The sequence below is a fragment of the Betta splendens genome, chromosome 5 (assembly GCF_900634795.4).
Source record: "Betta splendens chromosome 5, fBetSpl5.4, whole genome shotgun sequence".
Classification (NCBI taxonomy): Eukaryota; Metazoa; Chordata; class Actinopteri; order Anabantiformes; family Osphronemidae; genus Betta; species Betta splendens.
The window spans coordinates 4,914,557-4,930,015 of record NC_040885.2 but is presented as its reverse complement, the minus strand read 5'-3'; the positions used below and the strand labels follow the sequence as shown (position 1 = coordinate 4,930,015).

Below are 15,459 nucleotides of genomic sequence, written 5' to 3'. Positions count from 1 at the left end.
TTATATAAATATTATATATATACAATTTATTTTTTTAAAACACATGTATTGAACTATGAGGATTCTAAAAGGACAAATACACAACCAACAACTCATACTAAAAGAATATAGTTTTATTAAGCATTGTAGCCAAGTTGCCTTCAAACACACCACAGCCAGCATTCAGTCAAAACCCACTGCAGTTCTGAGACTGATCATCTTCCATTGAAGGTAACCCATTCAGCCCTTGTTGGTGACTGGGGGCCTTTACACAAGTTCTCTGATCACTAATGAAAGATGAAAAGCTTCAGGAGTATTTAGTGGAAATGTTAAACGACTATTGTGGCAGAGAAGTAGTACAAGTGCAAAACCAAAGCTAGAGTCTTCAAGGGGTCATTTAGATCAAAGCGTTTTTTGTGTTTGACTATTGCAGAAAACGGCAACAGAGAATTAGATAGGACAAATACACTACTTTAAGGTGGCTAAATAAGAATCTTTTTTTTTAATTAAACGTAACAGAAATCAACATCACGAAATGTCAATGTCAGAACAGATTTGTTACTGGTGGTTAATATCATTTATTGCTGATTGTAGCTTTTTTGAATTTGTTGATGGGCACCATACTGAAGATGTTAGAAAAAGGACGACATGCATAATACCTACACACCTCTTAAAATGTGAACCATGCAGAAGGTTGCTGTTGAAGCGGTAACACGACAGCCCTGATTCCAGGTTCTGTGTCCACTGACGACGCGTCTCATTTCAGAGGAGTTCCTATAAATATGCACTACAGCTGGAGAACAAAGTTGTTTAATATGAACCAAATTCCAACGGATCGGCAAACGCCAATTCATCAAGCAGCTACGGTGACAACAGCATACCGGTAAGCTGTGCTATGGTGAGTAAATGGTGCCATATATCTGAGAAGCATCAACTTTAGGAACTAAAATACTTTGGTGAATGGCCACAAACGTAAGACTTTCAAAAGCTATAGGATTCTAATCAAACAATAATGGATTGTGGTGATTCAGGAGTGAACGACTCCTCGTACTAACCGTGTGTCATGGATTTCATGTTTCCACTATGAGGGATCCTGATTCCTTTGTACTGAGAGGAAAAATGTCCATTGACCATTTTCCCCATTTCCAGATATCCCTGTCCCTGCTCCTTCTTTATTCCTCATCTGTTCTACAAAAATAGGCTTAAGCTTCTCTTTTGCAGACAACGGCCTCCAGACCTTCATCTCTATGGCAGTTGCCATCTACATTTAGTGCATTTAAGTGAGGATTAGTATTGCACGTCTTGGAGTCACTGCTAAAGGCACTTTCAGGTTGGATGAGAGCTACATGCTCATCTCCATTCAGCTGCTCCGGCTCTACGTCCTCCACACCATTCTCTGTGGCCAAGGCCTCGCATGAGGCCTTCTTCTCTGGCCCAGGCTTCATTCTCTCCTTTGTCACGTCGTTTCTAGCTGTGTGAGCATAAGCAGGCTTACTCTGAGATAAAGAAAAAAATGGACAGAGACAGGAAGGATTTTTAAACAATTGACAAAAACTATAAAAACATGGCGTATGGTAGAAAACACATGTTGGGTTGAAGTTCTGCTAACAAACAAACATGGACGAGGCATTTGGAAGTTAATTAGCAATAAAATGAAGAGGCGTTTAAACAGCTCAAAGACCTGCTGAGAGGCTGCTCTGCTCCCACTCATCCAGTGCTGACTGCTCACACAGAGGCTGTGTTTGCCATTGTTACACTGTAATTAAGCAGTGAAAAGAGCAACAGCTGTATTTTGATCCTTGTGAAGACAAGGCTAAATTTGTAGTTGAAAATGTATATTTCACTATATTCTCCCGGCTCACAGTACGTAAAGCACAGATCCACATACAGCTGGGTCTGCTGTTGTGAAACTGTTAACTGCTAGATGGCAGTGCTGGATAAGAACCCTAAACATTTAAACTCAGAGCTCCTTATAGAATATACAATATATAACAATTTGTCTAAATAGAAATACATGTGCCAAAGATTCATCATTTCATCATTTCACTTCAGAGCCAGTCATAATATAAGAATAATCTCAATTAATAAAATGTTTTTTTTTCCTATTTAAGGTATTCTTTTATTGGTGTATAAAGATTAGGGTTTGATTAGAAACACTGAATCTAAAGTCAACAAACTTAAACTAAGATCTTCTGCATTCACAGTAAAAAAGACAACAGGTGTGTGAAAAACTCAGTGGTGGTGCTATAATATTATTTATAGAGAACCGACACAGAAGCGCCTATATTAAGAAGCAGAAAAGATTCAGTGTGTCTATTAACTATGTGAAGCAATCATTCTGACCCACCAGGTACACTCCCTGACTGCTGAAGGCTGAAGTGTGGTACCGGCCTCCTCGACCAAAAGCCCTGAAGACAGGTGTGGAAATCACTCCTCTAGGACGACTACAGCAGACAGAGATCCAAATAGGTTATAAATGAATAAAGACAGATAACATACATTATATTCAAACATATGTTGCTCCGTCTGTTCTTACCCTCGGTTCGGTCCACCCACAGAGACCACCTGGACAGGGAAGCCTCCTCTTCCTCGGCTGCGTCGAGTTCCAGCCCACTGACCCACCACAGTGCCAGCAATCTCCAGCTTCCCACCCTGTGATGGGATGCCCTGAACTCCTTACAGGAAGAAAAAGATTTGTGTCAGTCAGTGTCTGTGCACATGTTTACAGTAGATTCAAGGGTGAAGAGTTTCCTTTGGTGTTAACAGTAGATGCCAGAGATTACAATCAGTATGAGGAAAAAAATGTATAAACATTCTCCGAGAAGTATCAAGCTAATTTAATAATTGGCACTGGGCAAAGCAAAAAATCTAAAATGTGTAAAAATTCTAATTAGTTCAATTTGTTTTAGATGGAGACTGCATTAAGGAGGGATATTTGAATTAGGGAAGTAAAAAACAAGCCGTCCCCATTAGTGGCTTTACCTACCAGGCACCGCTCTAACTCTCTGAGGGGGCATCATAGGAGGTGTAGGGTAGAAGCAGCCAGCACTCGGGTAGAAAGGCATCCCGTGAGGAAGAGGGGGTGGCGGGGCAGGGAATGGAGGGAGATGAGGAGGACGAGTAAAGGGGAGACCTTCTAGGATGCTCTGACGCATCTTCTCCACTTTGGCCAACAGGTCAGACTGGAGACAGAAACAAGCTGCATTATGACAAGCCTCGCCTCCCAAATGCTGACTCACACATATGTTTTCTACAATGAGCTTTTTCTAGTATTTTATTCCTGATGACCATGTGTACACTTTTTGGTCTCTAATCTACAAACACTGAATTTGAAGCTGTGAAGTTTGAACTAAAGGGCCAAGTGGGAGTCCTTTCAGAGGAAAGACAAAGACACCCTTTAGTCACGAACATGCAGTTTGTTATTAATAAATGCTCTGTTTGCTTGAAGTGTGGTGATTGAGGTGGCTGATCTCTTTGCCTTAGAAAACTCATTGGTACTTTCTGCTGCACATTACCCATCTGCAGTGTGTCGGAAGTTCACAATTTCACAAGAGACATTTACTGTCTTTTTTTATCTCAAAGACATCAAAGACCCCCTCCTGGACGCCCTGCAGTTCGCCCAGAGCCAACAGATCAGTAAACGATGTTGTAAACATGGCACTCAACTTCATCCTCCAGCATCTGGACTTTCCAGGATCCTACACCAGGATCCTGTTTGTAGACTTCAGCTCTGCCTTCAACACAATGGTTCCATCCCTGCTCCATGACAAACTCTCCCAGCTGAATGTGCCTGACTCCATCTGCAGGTGGATCACCGACTTCCTCACTCACAGACAGCAGTATGTGAGGCTGGGGAAGCTTGTCTCTGATTCCCAGACCTTCACCCCCCTATCCCCTAAGGCTGTGTCCTTTCTTCCCCATCCTCAGTGACACCCCAGTGACCTCTGTTGAGTCCTTCCACTTCCTGGGCACCATCATCTCCCGTCTCTCCAGGAGCTGCACATCTCCAGGACCCGGAGACGGGCTGCCAGGATTGTAGCCGACCCCTCTCATTCAGGACATTAACACTTTCAGTTCCTCCCCCGGTCCATCAGGACTGGGACCTCACGTCACTTTACAAGTCACACCATCCTACACCACCTGCACACCCACTTCACTCCACTGTATATAGTCTGTTCATAACGTAATTTGAATTCATCCCTCACTGCACTATTCAATTATTCATACTATGTAATGTTGTACTGTTCTGCAAAAAAAAAAAAAAGTTAGCGCCGGGCAACCTGGCTGCTGATGGGAATTTCCCCGCTGTGGGACTAATAAAGGCATTCTTAACTTCTTTATGCAGAGAGGAACGACCCACCAACACCAAGTCAAATTCCTAGTTCTGTAAAGTGTTCTCTACAGGACCCAGCTTAAAGTAAATAAAGCTTTTCTGATTCTGAAATGAACTGCTTAGACATATTTTAGACACACAAGATAATACAAATCAGTTTAAAGTGAATACTCACGGTGAATATTCACTACTCACAGTGTGTAAATGTCACAGTGTACAGAGACAACAGGAGGAGGCTCTGATGAAGGGCTTAGCAAACTCTTGTTCGACTACTTTTGCACTGAAGCCTCTATTTACGGTGTAGGTGTGTGGGTCTTGTGGATGAAGCTACCTGACCATCACAGAGGTCAATGAGCTGGGTCTTGTCCCGGTTGGCCCTGTTGAGTTTACTCTGAAGCAGCTTGCCATCAAAGTACATCCATGGACAGCAGTGCTCCCAGGGTATAGGTTGTCCACACGCGTCATTGGCAAACAGAGCCATGTCCACCCCACTCATAAACAGAGCAGCTAGCTGGACTCCTCGAGGGTCCAGGTTGTCAATCTGTGGAAGACAGCTATTAAGATTTGAATATGGTCAAAAAAACAGTACGCTGCTCTAACAGCTCCCCTAAGTATTTGGATTAATGAAGAGCGAAGCAAAGCATGAAGCAAGCGTAAGCAGCTCATTCACTTACAGCTTGTGGACACAAAGCCTTCACAAAAGGGCAGACGGACTAACAGAACTACAAACAGACACTACATGACCCAATCATACAAGCTTGTGTGGATGGTTTACGTAAGCAAGTCAATTGAGGTCAGAGCTCAAACTTCTTTACAGCTCAGCAGCTGATAAACCATCCACACGTGACAGCAATGCCTCCAAGCTCTACAAATACATCTTCAAGTTTAAAGCTATGCCTTTAGGAACCTGCTCGGCTGAAACCCTCAGTCCAAGCATGTTGCTTTGTCAGCAGCATATGAGGAGTATCCAGAGAAACAACATGAAATCTATCAGCAGCAGTTCACCCAAATCTCTGATCAATTTGTCGTCTAGATATGGTCACCACAGGAGACGCTCGAGCGATTCGATAGCCGGTCACACTAAACATTTAAAGTGTGGCTTCGTCGGACAGTCCTCATATCATAAACGCTACTAAATCACCTTCAGTTCCTGCAGCTGGCCAGGGTCATAAAGTTTAGGAGAAAGTGCTTGGGCTAGAAAAGCGTCAAGTTCGTTACGACGCAAAACTCTCAGTCCTGGCCAGTGTAACATAAACCTGAAGCAAAACACAGAAGGGTAACAGTGTTACTGCCAGCACTGTTCAATGAACCCTCCCTCCCTTTCAGTTTACCACACAATGGCCTCACTCCACCTTCACGTCCACATTAATGCGCATCTGTGATCTGCTCACCTTAACACACAACAAAGCACCAACAGGGGTGTGGGCACATTGGCAGGGTTCAGCATGGCTGGAGTGTCAGAGCGCATGCAGGCCAGGAATGCCCTCATCCTACGGTTTTTGTCCTCCACAGCCTTCCCCAACCACAGCTTCTTCAGGTTTGGACAGGTCCACTCCCTGAAAGGCAGAGCCTCTACCAGCTCTGGGGTGTGGGGAGACTTGCCCTTGTAGGCGGCCCACTCTTTGACCATGACTTGTGTGTCTAAGGCAGGAGAAAAAAATGCTGCATTTACCAGGCATTTCACCACTACCACTACTGTGATTCACATTCAGACTGAATGTTAGACTTAGAACATAAGCCTGAGCAAGATACAGATGCCGGGTCTGGCTCTCAAATACCCAAATCAACATCCTTAAAAGCCCAGTATGCGTTAGACTAATCATACTTACACATGACTAGCCACCTAAAAGGTAACACAAAACATTTGTTCAATTTGCATTCTTCTTTGCTTTAACACTACAGACTTTGTCTTTTTTCCAAACAACAGAATAACTGACCAGCACAGATCCAGACTTTTGCATGTGTAAATCAAAAGAACAGTTCTATTGAGTCTCCAGGGCTGAACAGAATGTTTATTTAGTCTTGCCAGGCCAGGAATGAATGTGACATTGGTGAAGTTAAGGGCAAGAGTTTTCGGACCACTTGTTTATGGTGGTAGATGATGGTAAAGTTTTAACAAAACAGATACAACTAGGTCCTGTTTATTTCATCCAGTGGAGTGCCTCAGTCAGTGTCTTCTGGTAATCTGGACCACAAAAGAAGCTCTCCAACCACAGCACTCACATTCAGGGGGGCAGTTCCTTCTCATGGCAATTCTCTCGGCCTTCTTCCTAGTCTCTGCCAGGCTGAAGAGCACACCGTAAACATATTGACGGATGGGCCGAAACAGCTGCACTGCTGAAGGCAGGTCTTTGTTGGCTTCATCTTCAATGGTGACGGACAGTTTTATTTCACCCTGAAAAGACAAATTGTTACCTACAGTAATGGTCAAGTCTCACCTTTTCAATTATTTACACATTATTGTATGATTTTCACACTGAAGACCTCAAAACTGTTTGCTTTGATAACAGCTGTGCACACCTTTGGTCATGCCTTAACCAGTTTACTTATCTTTAAGACTTTAAGTGAATGACATGGAATGTGGAAAATTGAAAGATCTGAATGTTTTCGGTAAAAATAACTCAAAAGGAAGGTCTCAGGAATGGCCAGAGACAACACCCTTAGAGACGGTAGCCTTAGAAACAAACATATAATGACTCCTTAGATTGGGCAGTAGACATCTTTACTCTTTAAAGGTCCAGATGGTTGAAAGGTTACAGGGAAATCACTACTGAGAAAGGGTTGATAGAGACTTTAGAGCTGTCATGAAAGAGGATGTGTCACAGTAAGGAGGTGCTGTGCTGGTGAGGCTTGCGTAATATAGTCAGAATTCAACACAATGATCACACCATTGGATCTGGTTGCATTAGTTGGGTCGTCATTTGTTATTCAGCACAACAACACAAGCTTTGTAGGGGCTGTCTGATGGAAAGGGCCTGAAAGGCTACAGACACAAATCAGCTGAGCATCAGCTACACATAGTGAAGGAAAAGCGACCACGTGTTCAGTGGATGTTGGCACATCTTCAAGACGATTGGAAAAGAGTTACTTTAAAAGCTGGATGAAAGAAAGCCACCAATGTGCAGAGCTGTCATTAAAAAGAAGTTGGTCACCTTAGAAATCTAAAATGTGCAATTTTGCTTACACAATAACATGATTGCCATGGTTGTTCATCTACTAAAATATGAAGGAATTTACTGGCCATTGACAAACACCACTCACACCAACATCTCTGTTTGAGACCCAGCAGCTTTCTAACCTTCGTGAGGATGTGGTAGATGTATGGGTACATTAAGCCCTTCTTGTGTCTGTGCTCAGCCACCCGCAGGACCTCGGGGGCCACGGAGGGGAGAGGTGGGATGGTGATGTCCATGTGGTTCCTGGTGGGCATGGACAGAAGGGAGGGAATCTGGGAACTCAGTGTCTTCAGACATTCAGGTTGCAGCCCTGGGCTCACAGCAGAGTCCGGCTGAGGGCAGAGGAGATTATGTTACATAACCACAGTCATTATAATGTTTCTTGTGTGGTACCATCTAAAGTCAGACTCACTTGTATTTGGGGTCCCAGGTCTCCATCTGGTGCGTGTTCAGAGTTAGGAGCATGCACATTTTTTTTCCAGCCTCCCTTGTAGTCACTGACATGACTAAAACAGATAAATATAGAACACACAGATCCATGTTCAAACATACAAAACAACAACATTAAAATTCAAAATTTAAGCAAAGAATAGAAAGCTGAAGAGGCAGGGACAGTTTTAGCTTTTGAGTCACCTGTTATCATGGACCCAAACCCAATGCCCATATTTGATTACTACATTTAAAAAACTCAACAATGTAGTTTGAAAAGTTTATTCAATGATTCATTACCTGACCTTGGCTGAGAAGCAACCAATTATTAAAACTCCAAATTCAATTTTAGATATTAAAGACTTCAGCAACCTGCATTCAATGTACTGACGGTACTAAATAGAGCGCAGTGCTATTAAAGAAACACTGGGCTGCATTTTAAACAAACAAAATCCAGTCTGGTAAAGAAAAAGAGTCGGTGGACAGGACCTGCAGCACCTGGCTCCAACAACTGTCTTCTGCCTTGTTGGCTATATGTTACAGTCACACAGACAACAAGCGACCATCGCTGATCCATGCAGAACTTGGACAAGCCTGAAGTTTACTGGGATAACATACACACAGGTGCAAACACCCTGTGCAGCCAACTGCAGACTAATAGCAGGTATAATAGGCTGTTTAGCCTGAGTAAAGCTCAATTTGTTAACTGTAAGAAATATTACAGTTTGGTCTCAACTTTGGACAAAGCACACCTAAAATGATTACTGATAATGTATCACAGTTATTGAAGAAAGACATTATTAACTAAATGTTTACTGACTGATGACATGAGCAAACTGTATGAATGAAAACATACAAAGCTGTCGTGATGAACTCACTTGGCAGTAGAGCTGGAGCTCACGTCATTCTCAGAAGATGACGACGTAGAGGAGGCGTTAAAGAAAGCAGCCTCTTCAAGGCCGGGGCTACCAGCCAGGCCCGTGTTGATGGGGGAGGACCTCTCATACAGCGGTGTGTGCTTTCCATCAGGAGGAATGTTGCTGAAGCTGTTCTGCTCCGGCAGACCTTTCTGTGCCGTGTCCACGCTGCGCTCCACAGGCTCTGAATGCGAGGCCTGGACCTAAAGGTCAGGCAACACACTGCTGTGATTCTCGTGACACTGAGCCACATCCACTAGCTGACGGTCGTTTGGATTATTTAAATGTCTTACCCAATTCTTTACAGGCAAGAGCACCTGTGGAATGTTGAGTATTTTAGAAGATGGCACTGCAGCAGGCACAGCCATGTGCTTTGGTCTGGCTGTGAAACAGACAAACATCTTCAGCATATGGACTCAAAAGGCGAGACCTGGTGTCTAGATCTGTAGTTAGGGTTAACACTGGTTACCTGAAATTCTGGGTTTCTTTAGACAGTGATGAAGCTAGAGAACGTGTTCGTCACTGATTAAGCTATATGTTCACCTGCTCCCATTAGTCAGCAGTGGGGAAGACAAAGTAGAACAGGGGTCCTTGAGGAGCAGGGTGTGGGACACCTGCTGTAGACAGCGTTCTTGAGGTTGTGGTAACATACTAGAGTATCAGACACATGTTGCAATCTGATCTAAATCTGTCAATGCAGTCTAAGTCTAACATTCAATCTGTCTATGCAGATATGACCAGTGCCAAGAGCAAAGCTGAGCCTTTCCTGTCAAATCGCACCATACTCATGACACGGGTCCACATGAGCCTTGCTGATACAGTACAATATAATGAGATATGCAGTTACCCACCTAACTGTGGTGGGAAGCAAGTGGGTTTACTGGCCATCGAGTAGTATTCCACTGCTTTCATGAAGCGGAGGACTTTGTCTTCAGCGCATGACTAAATGAGATGCATGATACAAGTTATTATATATTTACAAGTTCTGATTTTAATGTAGAAAAAATGGCTTAGTTACTAAATTTAGACTGAAACAGGAAATGCCGCTGGTGTAATGCAAGCTCCCTAAAGCATGATACAGTAGCTGCGTTCCTGCTTTTCAGTCTGTGATGTTCCGCTTCTCGACAATTCATTACTTACATGTCACTCTATATCAGGAGCAAACTACAAATAAATAATGTGAAAAAAGACATGAATATACAGCTCTTCATACCTGAGAGTATTTAAATATGTCCTTAGCGATGGACTCCAGGTCAGTGATGTCTGGGATGTTACGGACATAGTCAGCAACAGACTTTATTACAACGTCACAGGGAGGGAGCACGAGCTGATGGGTGCGCACCTGGGGAATCACAGGTTTTAAATCTGCACAAATGTTCAGCAGTTTGGGCTTCATTTGGACCGTCTACAGAAGCAGCAGTTTGGGCTTCATTTGGACCGTCTACAGAAGCAGTTGTGTAGACCCGTTATTACCGTACCATTATTATACATCAATGGCCACTTTATTAGGTACAGCCTTTTTCAATTCAATACAGAAATTCTGCCATTAGATAATATTAAGACATGGATGTAATGTTTTGGCCCACATACTGGTTTTAAAAGACTGGAATCCTCTCTTAAATAATGCACTCCTGTATGACTCAACCATCCTCTGTGACCTCAGTAATGACTGCATAATATAATTATATGTACTGTACAAGTGGAATTAAGGGTAGAGCTGCACTGCATTGAATTTGACTGTGAAGGTGTATCTAATACAGTGGCCCATGAGTGTACATAAATATAACATAGTCTATCATTAGCAAATCCTGTGTTTCAGTAGAACTACTTTGTTCATTAAATAAAAGTACTGAGACCTGGTGCACAACTGAGTGAGATGAAAGAAATACAAGTTGAAGAAGCTGTCCCTCAGAGTTTTAGTTGGCAGCAGTGTTAAAGAACACAAGAGCAGCCCTGACAGCAGCAAGAAGTCAAGATTCAACTTTCCAGGCAGTTTAACTAAACAAAAAGAAGAGATTAACATTGGCAAAAGCTGAAGATTGGAAAAAAAGTGCAGTGGACCTGAATATTTTTAAAAAGAAAATGCATGAGTGACAGTTTGGGCTGATATGATTGTGGTAAAGTGGACAATGCAGGATATGAGATAAGTTTGTTTGTAGTCAGTTTCAATGGGACAATCTCTCAAAAGGCCACCAATGCAAGAACAATTCAAAAAGTAGCAAACAGCACCAGATCCAGACTGAGGACGGAGTTTGGAAGAATAATGTCCAATTCATTTCCTTTCCTTGAAATTATAAATGTATAAATCGGGTAGATAACAAACACCTAAATATACTTCATCAGGTACAGACGTGTCTTAATACTGCAGAACATTTAAACTTCAACCATGCAGCATACATTTCCCATAATGCAACTCAATATAAACATAGACACTTGTACCCAAGAATCTACCCAGAGCTTCTCCAAATATCTGCTCATTTAGGACAAGTTACCAGATCATTACTAAAGGAACAACCCACTAGCCCATGGTGATTTTGTAGCACACTGAAGATTCGAAGCCCAGCATTAGCAATTCTGTGACTGTATGAAGAAAATAAAACTTCACCTTCAAAGAAGCTAAAGGATGTTCTGGACCAAGTAAGCTCCAGTGAAAGGCAGCCAAGTCTTCATCAGGCAGCATGTGATTTCCTGTAAAACATGTTAAAGTGAAGCTGTGTCAGTCTCATCTGAGCCATTACTCCCATTTATCCTGGCTCCAGAACAACCACACCAACCTAGAAGTGATGCGAAGATGACAAAACGATTTGGGTTGAGATCGAGCTTCTGTGCCACTTCCTGCATCAAGTACTGGTTAGTGGTGAGGCTTTTGCCGTTGCGACTTAATTTGAGGGCGTGGGCACTGAAGTACAACGGGATGTTGCACAGAGCATAGTCCGAGTCATAGGCCACCAGGCCGTGGAAGCCGTTCTCCCGGCGTAAGGCTATAACTTCAAGATGGTGGTCCTCGATGCTCTGGACAACCTGAGGAGTGACCAAGACAAGGATCACACATCATCTGTGAAAGTCATGCAGTGAGTCGTAACGTCACGAAGCATCCAATTAATCATCCTGATTTGCTTCCTCTACTATATGTTTGTATAACACTACATGGAAGTCATCAGTTTTACAGTTTGTAATAAGAGAAGTCAACCGACCTGCTGCCTGGACCTAATGAATCCAACCGACTGCTGAAACCTCATTTTATCACATATGTAGGGCCCCAATATGAATGTAGCAAATAAGAGCACTACTCGTTTCTGCAGAAAACATTCCTTTGTAAACCATTTGTGCAACACTGTAAAACTGAAATGCACCATGACATTTCACTGGTGAGCAACACAGACGTTCATCTCAAACGTACCTCATTTTAACTGTTACAGCTTACAGTAATTTACACCTGTCATAATGTTTTGTCTGGCCTTTAATCCAAAGATTCGTAGTCTGTATGTTATGTGTATCATATAAAGTATTTAGAATCCCTTTTATGGAATCAACAATTAAACTGTATATTATTTTCCAGCCCACTGACTCCATGTTCATCAGTGACTGGATTTCAGGCCCTTGGTTCGGTGAGTCAGTTGTTTTTGTTCTGCTGGGTCCAGACTGATGTGTGTCCTTTTTTCCTGATCAGAACTCATTACTGTGTAATGAGTTGTATGTTTTGAACATGGATCTGTGTGTTCTATATTTACCGTGTGTCCACGCCCTGAGCTGGTGAGTTAGGAGGCACCACCACCGACAGGCCCGCTGGTTAACCTGGCCCAGTGTCATAAAGTGATAACATGGTGGAGTGCTAGGCTAACCTGCTAATGTGGCTCTGCTCAACAGGCAAGCAGTTTCACTCACCCCGACACGGAACCTGAACAGCGCCAGTCGGATGCAGTGGGCCATGCACACGGGAGGGAGGAACCAGACTTTGGGTGGCGGGGTGCCCTTGTTCTGGACGTGGCTGATGATCTGCTGCGCGGTCTGCCTCTCGTTCACCTGCCGCTTGACCCACTCGTGAAGGCGGCCTTTCTCCAGGGCGCCGTTGAAGCAAACCAGGAGCTCAATGTTGCCGTTGTAGCAGGCGCTGGACAGGGCGGCCAGGTAGCCCAGCATGTGGTTCCACTGGCCTCCGCTGACCCAGTCCGTGTAGAAGCCGCCGTAGAGCCGGTGGAGGCAGTTCTCGGCGTCCACCAGCAGCCGCAGCGGGCTGTGGGGGGGTCTCTGTCGGCCGCCTCCTACCACACTCCCGCGGGCCAGCTTCTGAAGCTCCACCGGCACCACGGCGCTGGGGCAGTGCTGTTCAATGTACTCTTGGAAACCTTGAACACCCATGTTGCGCTTCTGACAGACGGAAACTTAAAACGGTAGCAGAGAAAATCAGACCGGTCGTGCCCGTGGCAATGACTGGCAGTCGGTCGGCACCTGTGAATACTTTAGGGGTTGGAATAGCTTCCAAAGAAACGAAAACCGGCTGCTATTTAGACATAGTCAATTTTTGGCGAGAGGTGTTTTGGGTTCATGGCTACTAGCTGCCATGTGTCGCTTCACGGAGCCATGTCTGAGGTTGTGAGTCTGTCCAGCGTCACACGGAGCTTGAAGGGAACATATGTGACGACATCGCGCACAGGTACGTGCAGAGGCGCGCGCGACTAGCAAGACAGTTCCCACCCACCAGCCTTCGTTTAAGCTCAATGTTTTTACTCAAAACATTATAAAAGCAATTCACATTGAGAAGGTTTCTTTCAATGTAACGCTTGGTGTGTTTCAGCTGCTTTAACACAAAGCATATCAACGATAACCGAAGGTTTCAACGTCTGGAGGTGAAGTATCTCGACAAAATAGTATCTTTGGATTTGAGCCTCCGTTTCCGGGTTTGTAGTGAGGTCAAAGTGTAGTTTTATCTTTGGCTCGAGTTATGATAAGAACAAACAAATCTGACGCAGTAAAATACCAGAAAAACATCCACTCTTACAATTTAATGTTTGAAGAACCTGCTTTCTGTGAAAATTAAAATAATAAAGATGTGTCTGTTACCCACCGTGTCTGTCACTATTGTCACTAACAGTTTCCTTAAGACCAGAGCATTAGAATTTTGGTTTTAGAAATTAATTGAAATAAGGACAAATGTGCATACACAAAAATAATTTACGTTTTATACAATTATTTTGTTTTGGCTTTAAACGTGAATAAAACATTTAATTGAATAAATATATACAAGGTCCTATGTTTCTTGTCACTCATCAGAACACAATGTATTCGGACCTCAATATTTGTAGAATGTGGGAAGACCGCCAGCACGCGGCCTAGAGTTGGTCCCAGCACAGAAGAGCAAGACTCAGCCAGAGAACTTTGAGTTTGTGTTCAGTGGAACATGTAGCTTCATTGCTGTAGAGGGCAGCATCAGCCAGGAACCAGTTTATTCATTTCAGCAATTGTACTGGGTTGATTGTAATCAATAATAAAATGATAATAAAAAGTTTTCTAAAACGTTTTTCAAAATGGCTACTACTTCTTTGCTACTAACTCAACTGTAACTCAGTAACTCACTACAGCACTATAACTATATATAGTTGTAACTATAGTTATATATACACATCACATTACTTAATTTTCTATTTTAGTTTGATTAGCTATAAACCAGTTCAACAATATCAGTATGGTGGAACTTTCCATTGTAGCATCAGTCTAAGACAGATATATGTACACACTGGACTCATGTGGGTTGAAACGTGGTTAATTGTGAAGCAGTGTCATCTGGTAAATGCCCACACCCTTTCTAGTGTAGGCTCTACAACACAAATAGTTTGTATTAGACTTTTAGATATTTATTGTGTGTTGTAGGAGCCCAGAACTACGTTTTAAATAGATTATCTGACTATTTAAGGTCATGGATATTTATATGTCTCTCAGATGAACATACTCCTTTTTTATTTAGGTGAACATACTCCTACAGCGGTTACAGCAGTGGTTAGCATGCTGCGCTCCTGTTACCCAGGTTGCAGGTACGACTCCCTCAGTGAAGGGTTGCGTCACGAGGGGCATCCAGTGTAAAAGCTTGCCAAATAATTTGCTGTGGCGACACCTGACAGAATAACTCAAAATGGTTTATATTTTTATGTCAGAACTGACTCCAATCCCGTTTTTATTTTTTCCTGCATTCTGAACCAGAATGCATGGTTTTGAATTTTGCCCCCTTTGATTCGCAGTGAAGGGGAGTTTTTACCTTGTCCCCCTCTGGTTCTGCCCATCATCACCTCCAACATTGGACCTATCAGCCTACAGAAACTACATGGCTCAGCCACCAGCTAAGCACCAAGACTGCTACGAAGAACAAGAGGATAAGTGTTTTACCTTTATTTTCAATGGACCCTATATTTCTGTGCACAGCTCTCCACCTCAGACTGCTTTGTGAATGGGGTCCAAACTCAGGCTTCCGACTGTGGTGGCATCGTGGGGACCTTGGGCCTGTTTCATATTACCCTCATAGAGGGGCAAAATCTTTCTCTTAATATTGTCTTTAAATTTAAAACTTTATTTTTTATTTTTTTGCTATTTTGCAAAGATGACAACATTAATTTTCACATGAACGAAACAACAA

The 15,459-nt window shown here is 43.1% G+C and overlaps 1 protein-coding gene and 1 long non-coding RNA gene across 3 annotated transcripts; one reads left to right on the top strand and one right to left on the bottom strand.

The window, feature by feature from the left end:
- Window positions 1–92: 92 nt before the first annotated feature.
- On the bottom strand, window positions 93–13,425 carry LOC114855123 (constitutive coactivator of PPAR-gamma-like protein 1 homolog). The gene is made up of 17 exons (XM_029149959.3): window positions 12,720–13,425; window positions 11,609–11,855; window positions 11,440–11,522; window positions 10,048–10,176; window positions 9,686–9,776; window positions 9,128–9,216; window positions 8,796–9,037; window positions 7,901–7,994; window positions 7,611–7,820; window positions 6,536–6,707; window positions 5,704–5,953; window positions 5,454–5,568; window positions 4,644–4,853; window positions 2,966–3,161; window positions 2,516–2,654; window positions 2,327–2,423; window positions 93–1,475 (listed from the first exon to the last, which is right to left on the bottom strand). Exons 1-17 carry the CDS (start codon window positions 13,191–13,193, stop codon window positions 1,182–1,184), a joined length of 3,132 nt encoding a protein of 1,043 aa, XP_029005792.1. The 5' UTR covers window positions 13,194–13,425; the 3' UTR covers window positions 93–1,181.
- On the top strand, window positions 2,310–4,646 carry LOC114855124 (uncharacterized). Of its 2 annotated transcripts, none has more exons than XR_003785879.3 (3): window positions 2,310–2,448; window positions 2,538–2,677; window positions 3,562–4,646. It is a non-coding gene; the product is annotated as an uncharacterized LOC114855124 (long non-coding RNA). The 2 variants fall into 2 exon arrangements; XR_003785878.3 differs by having other exon boundaries at window positions 2,538–2,681.
- Window positions 13,426–15,459: the final 2,034 nt, after the last annotated feature.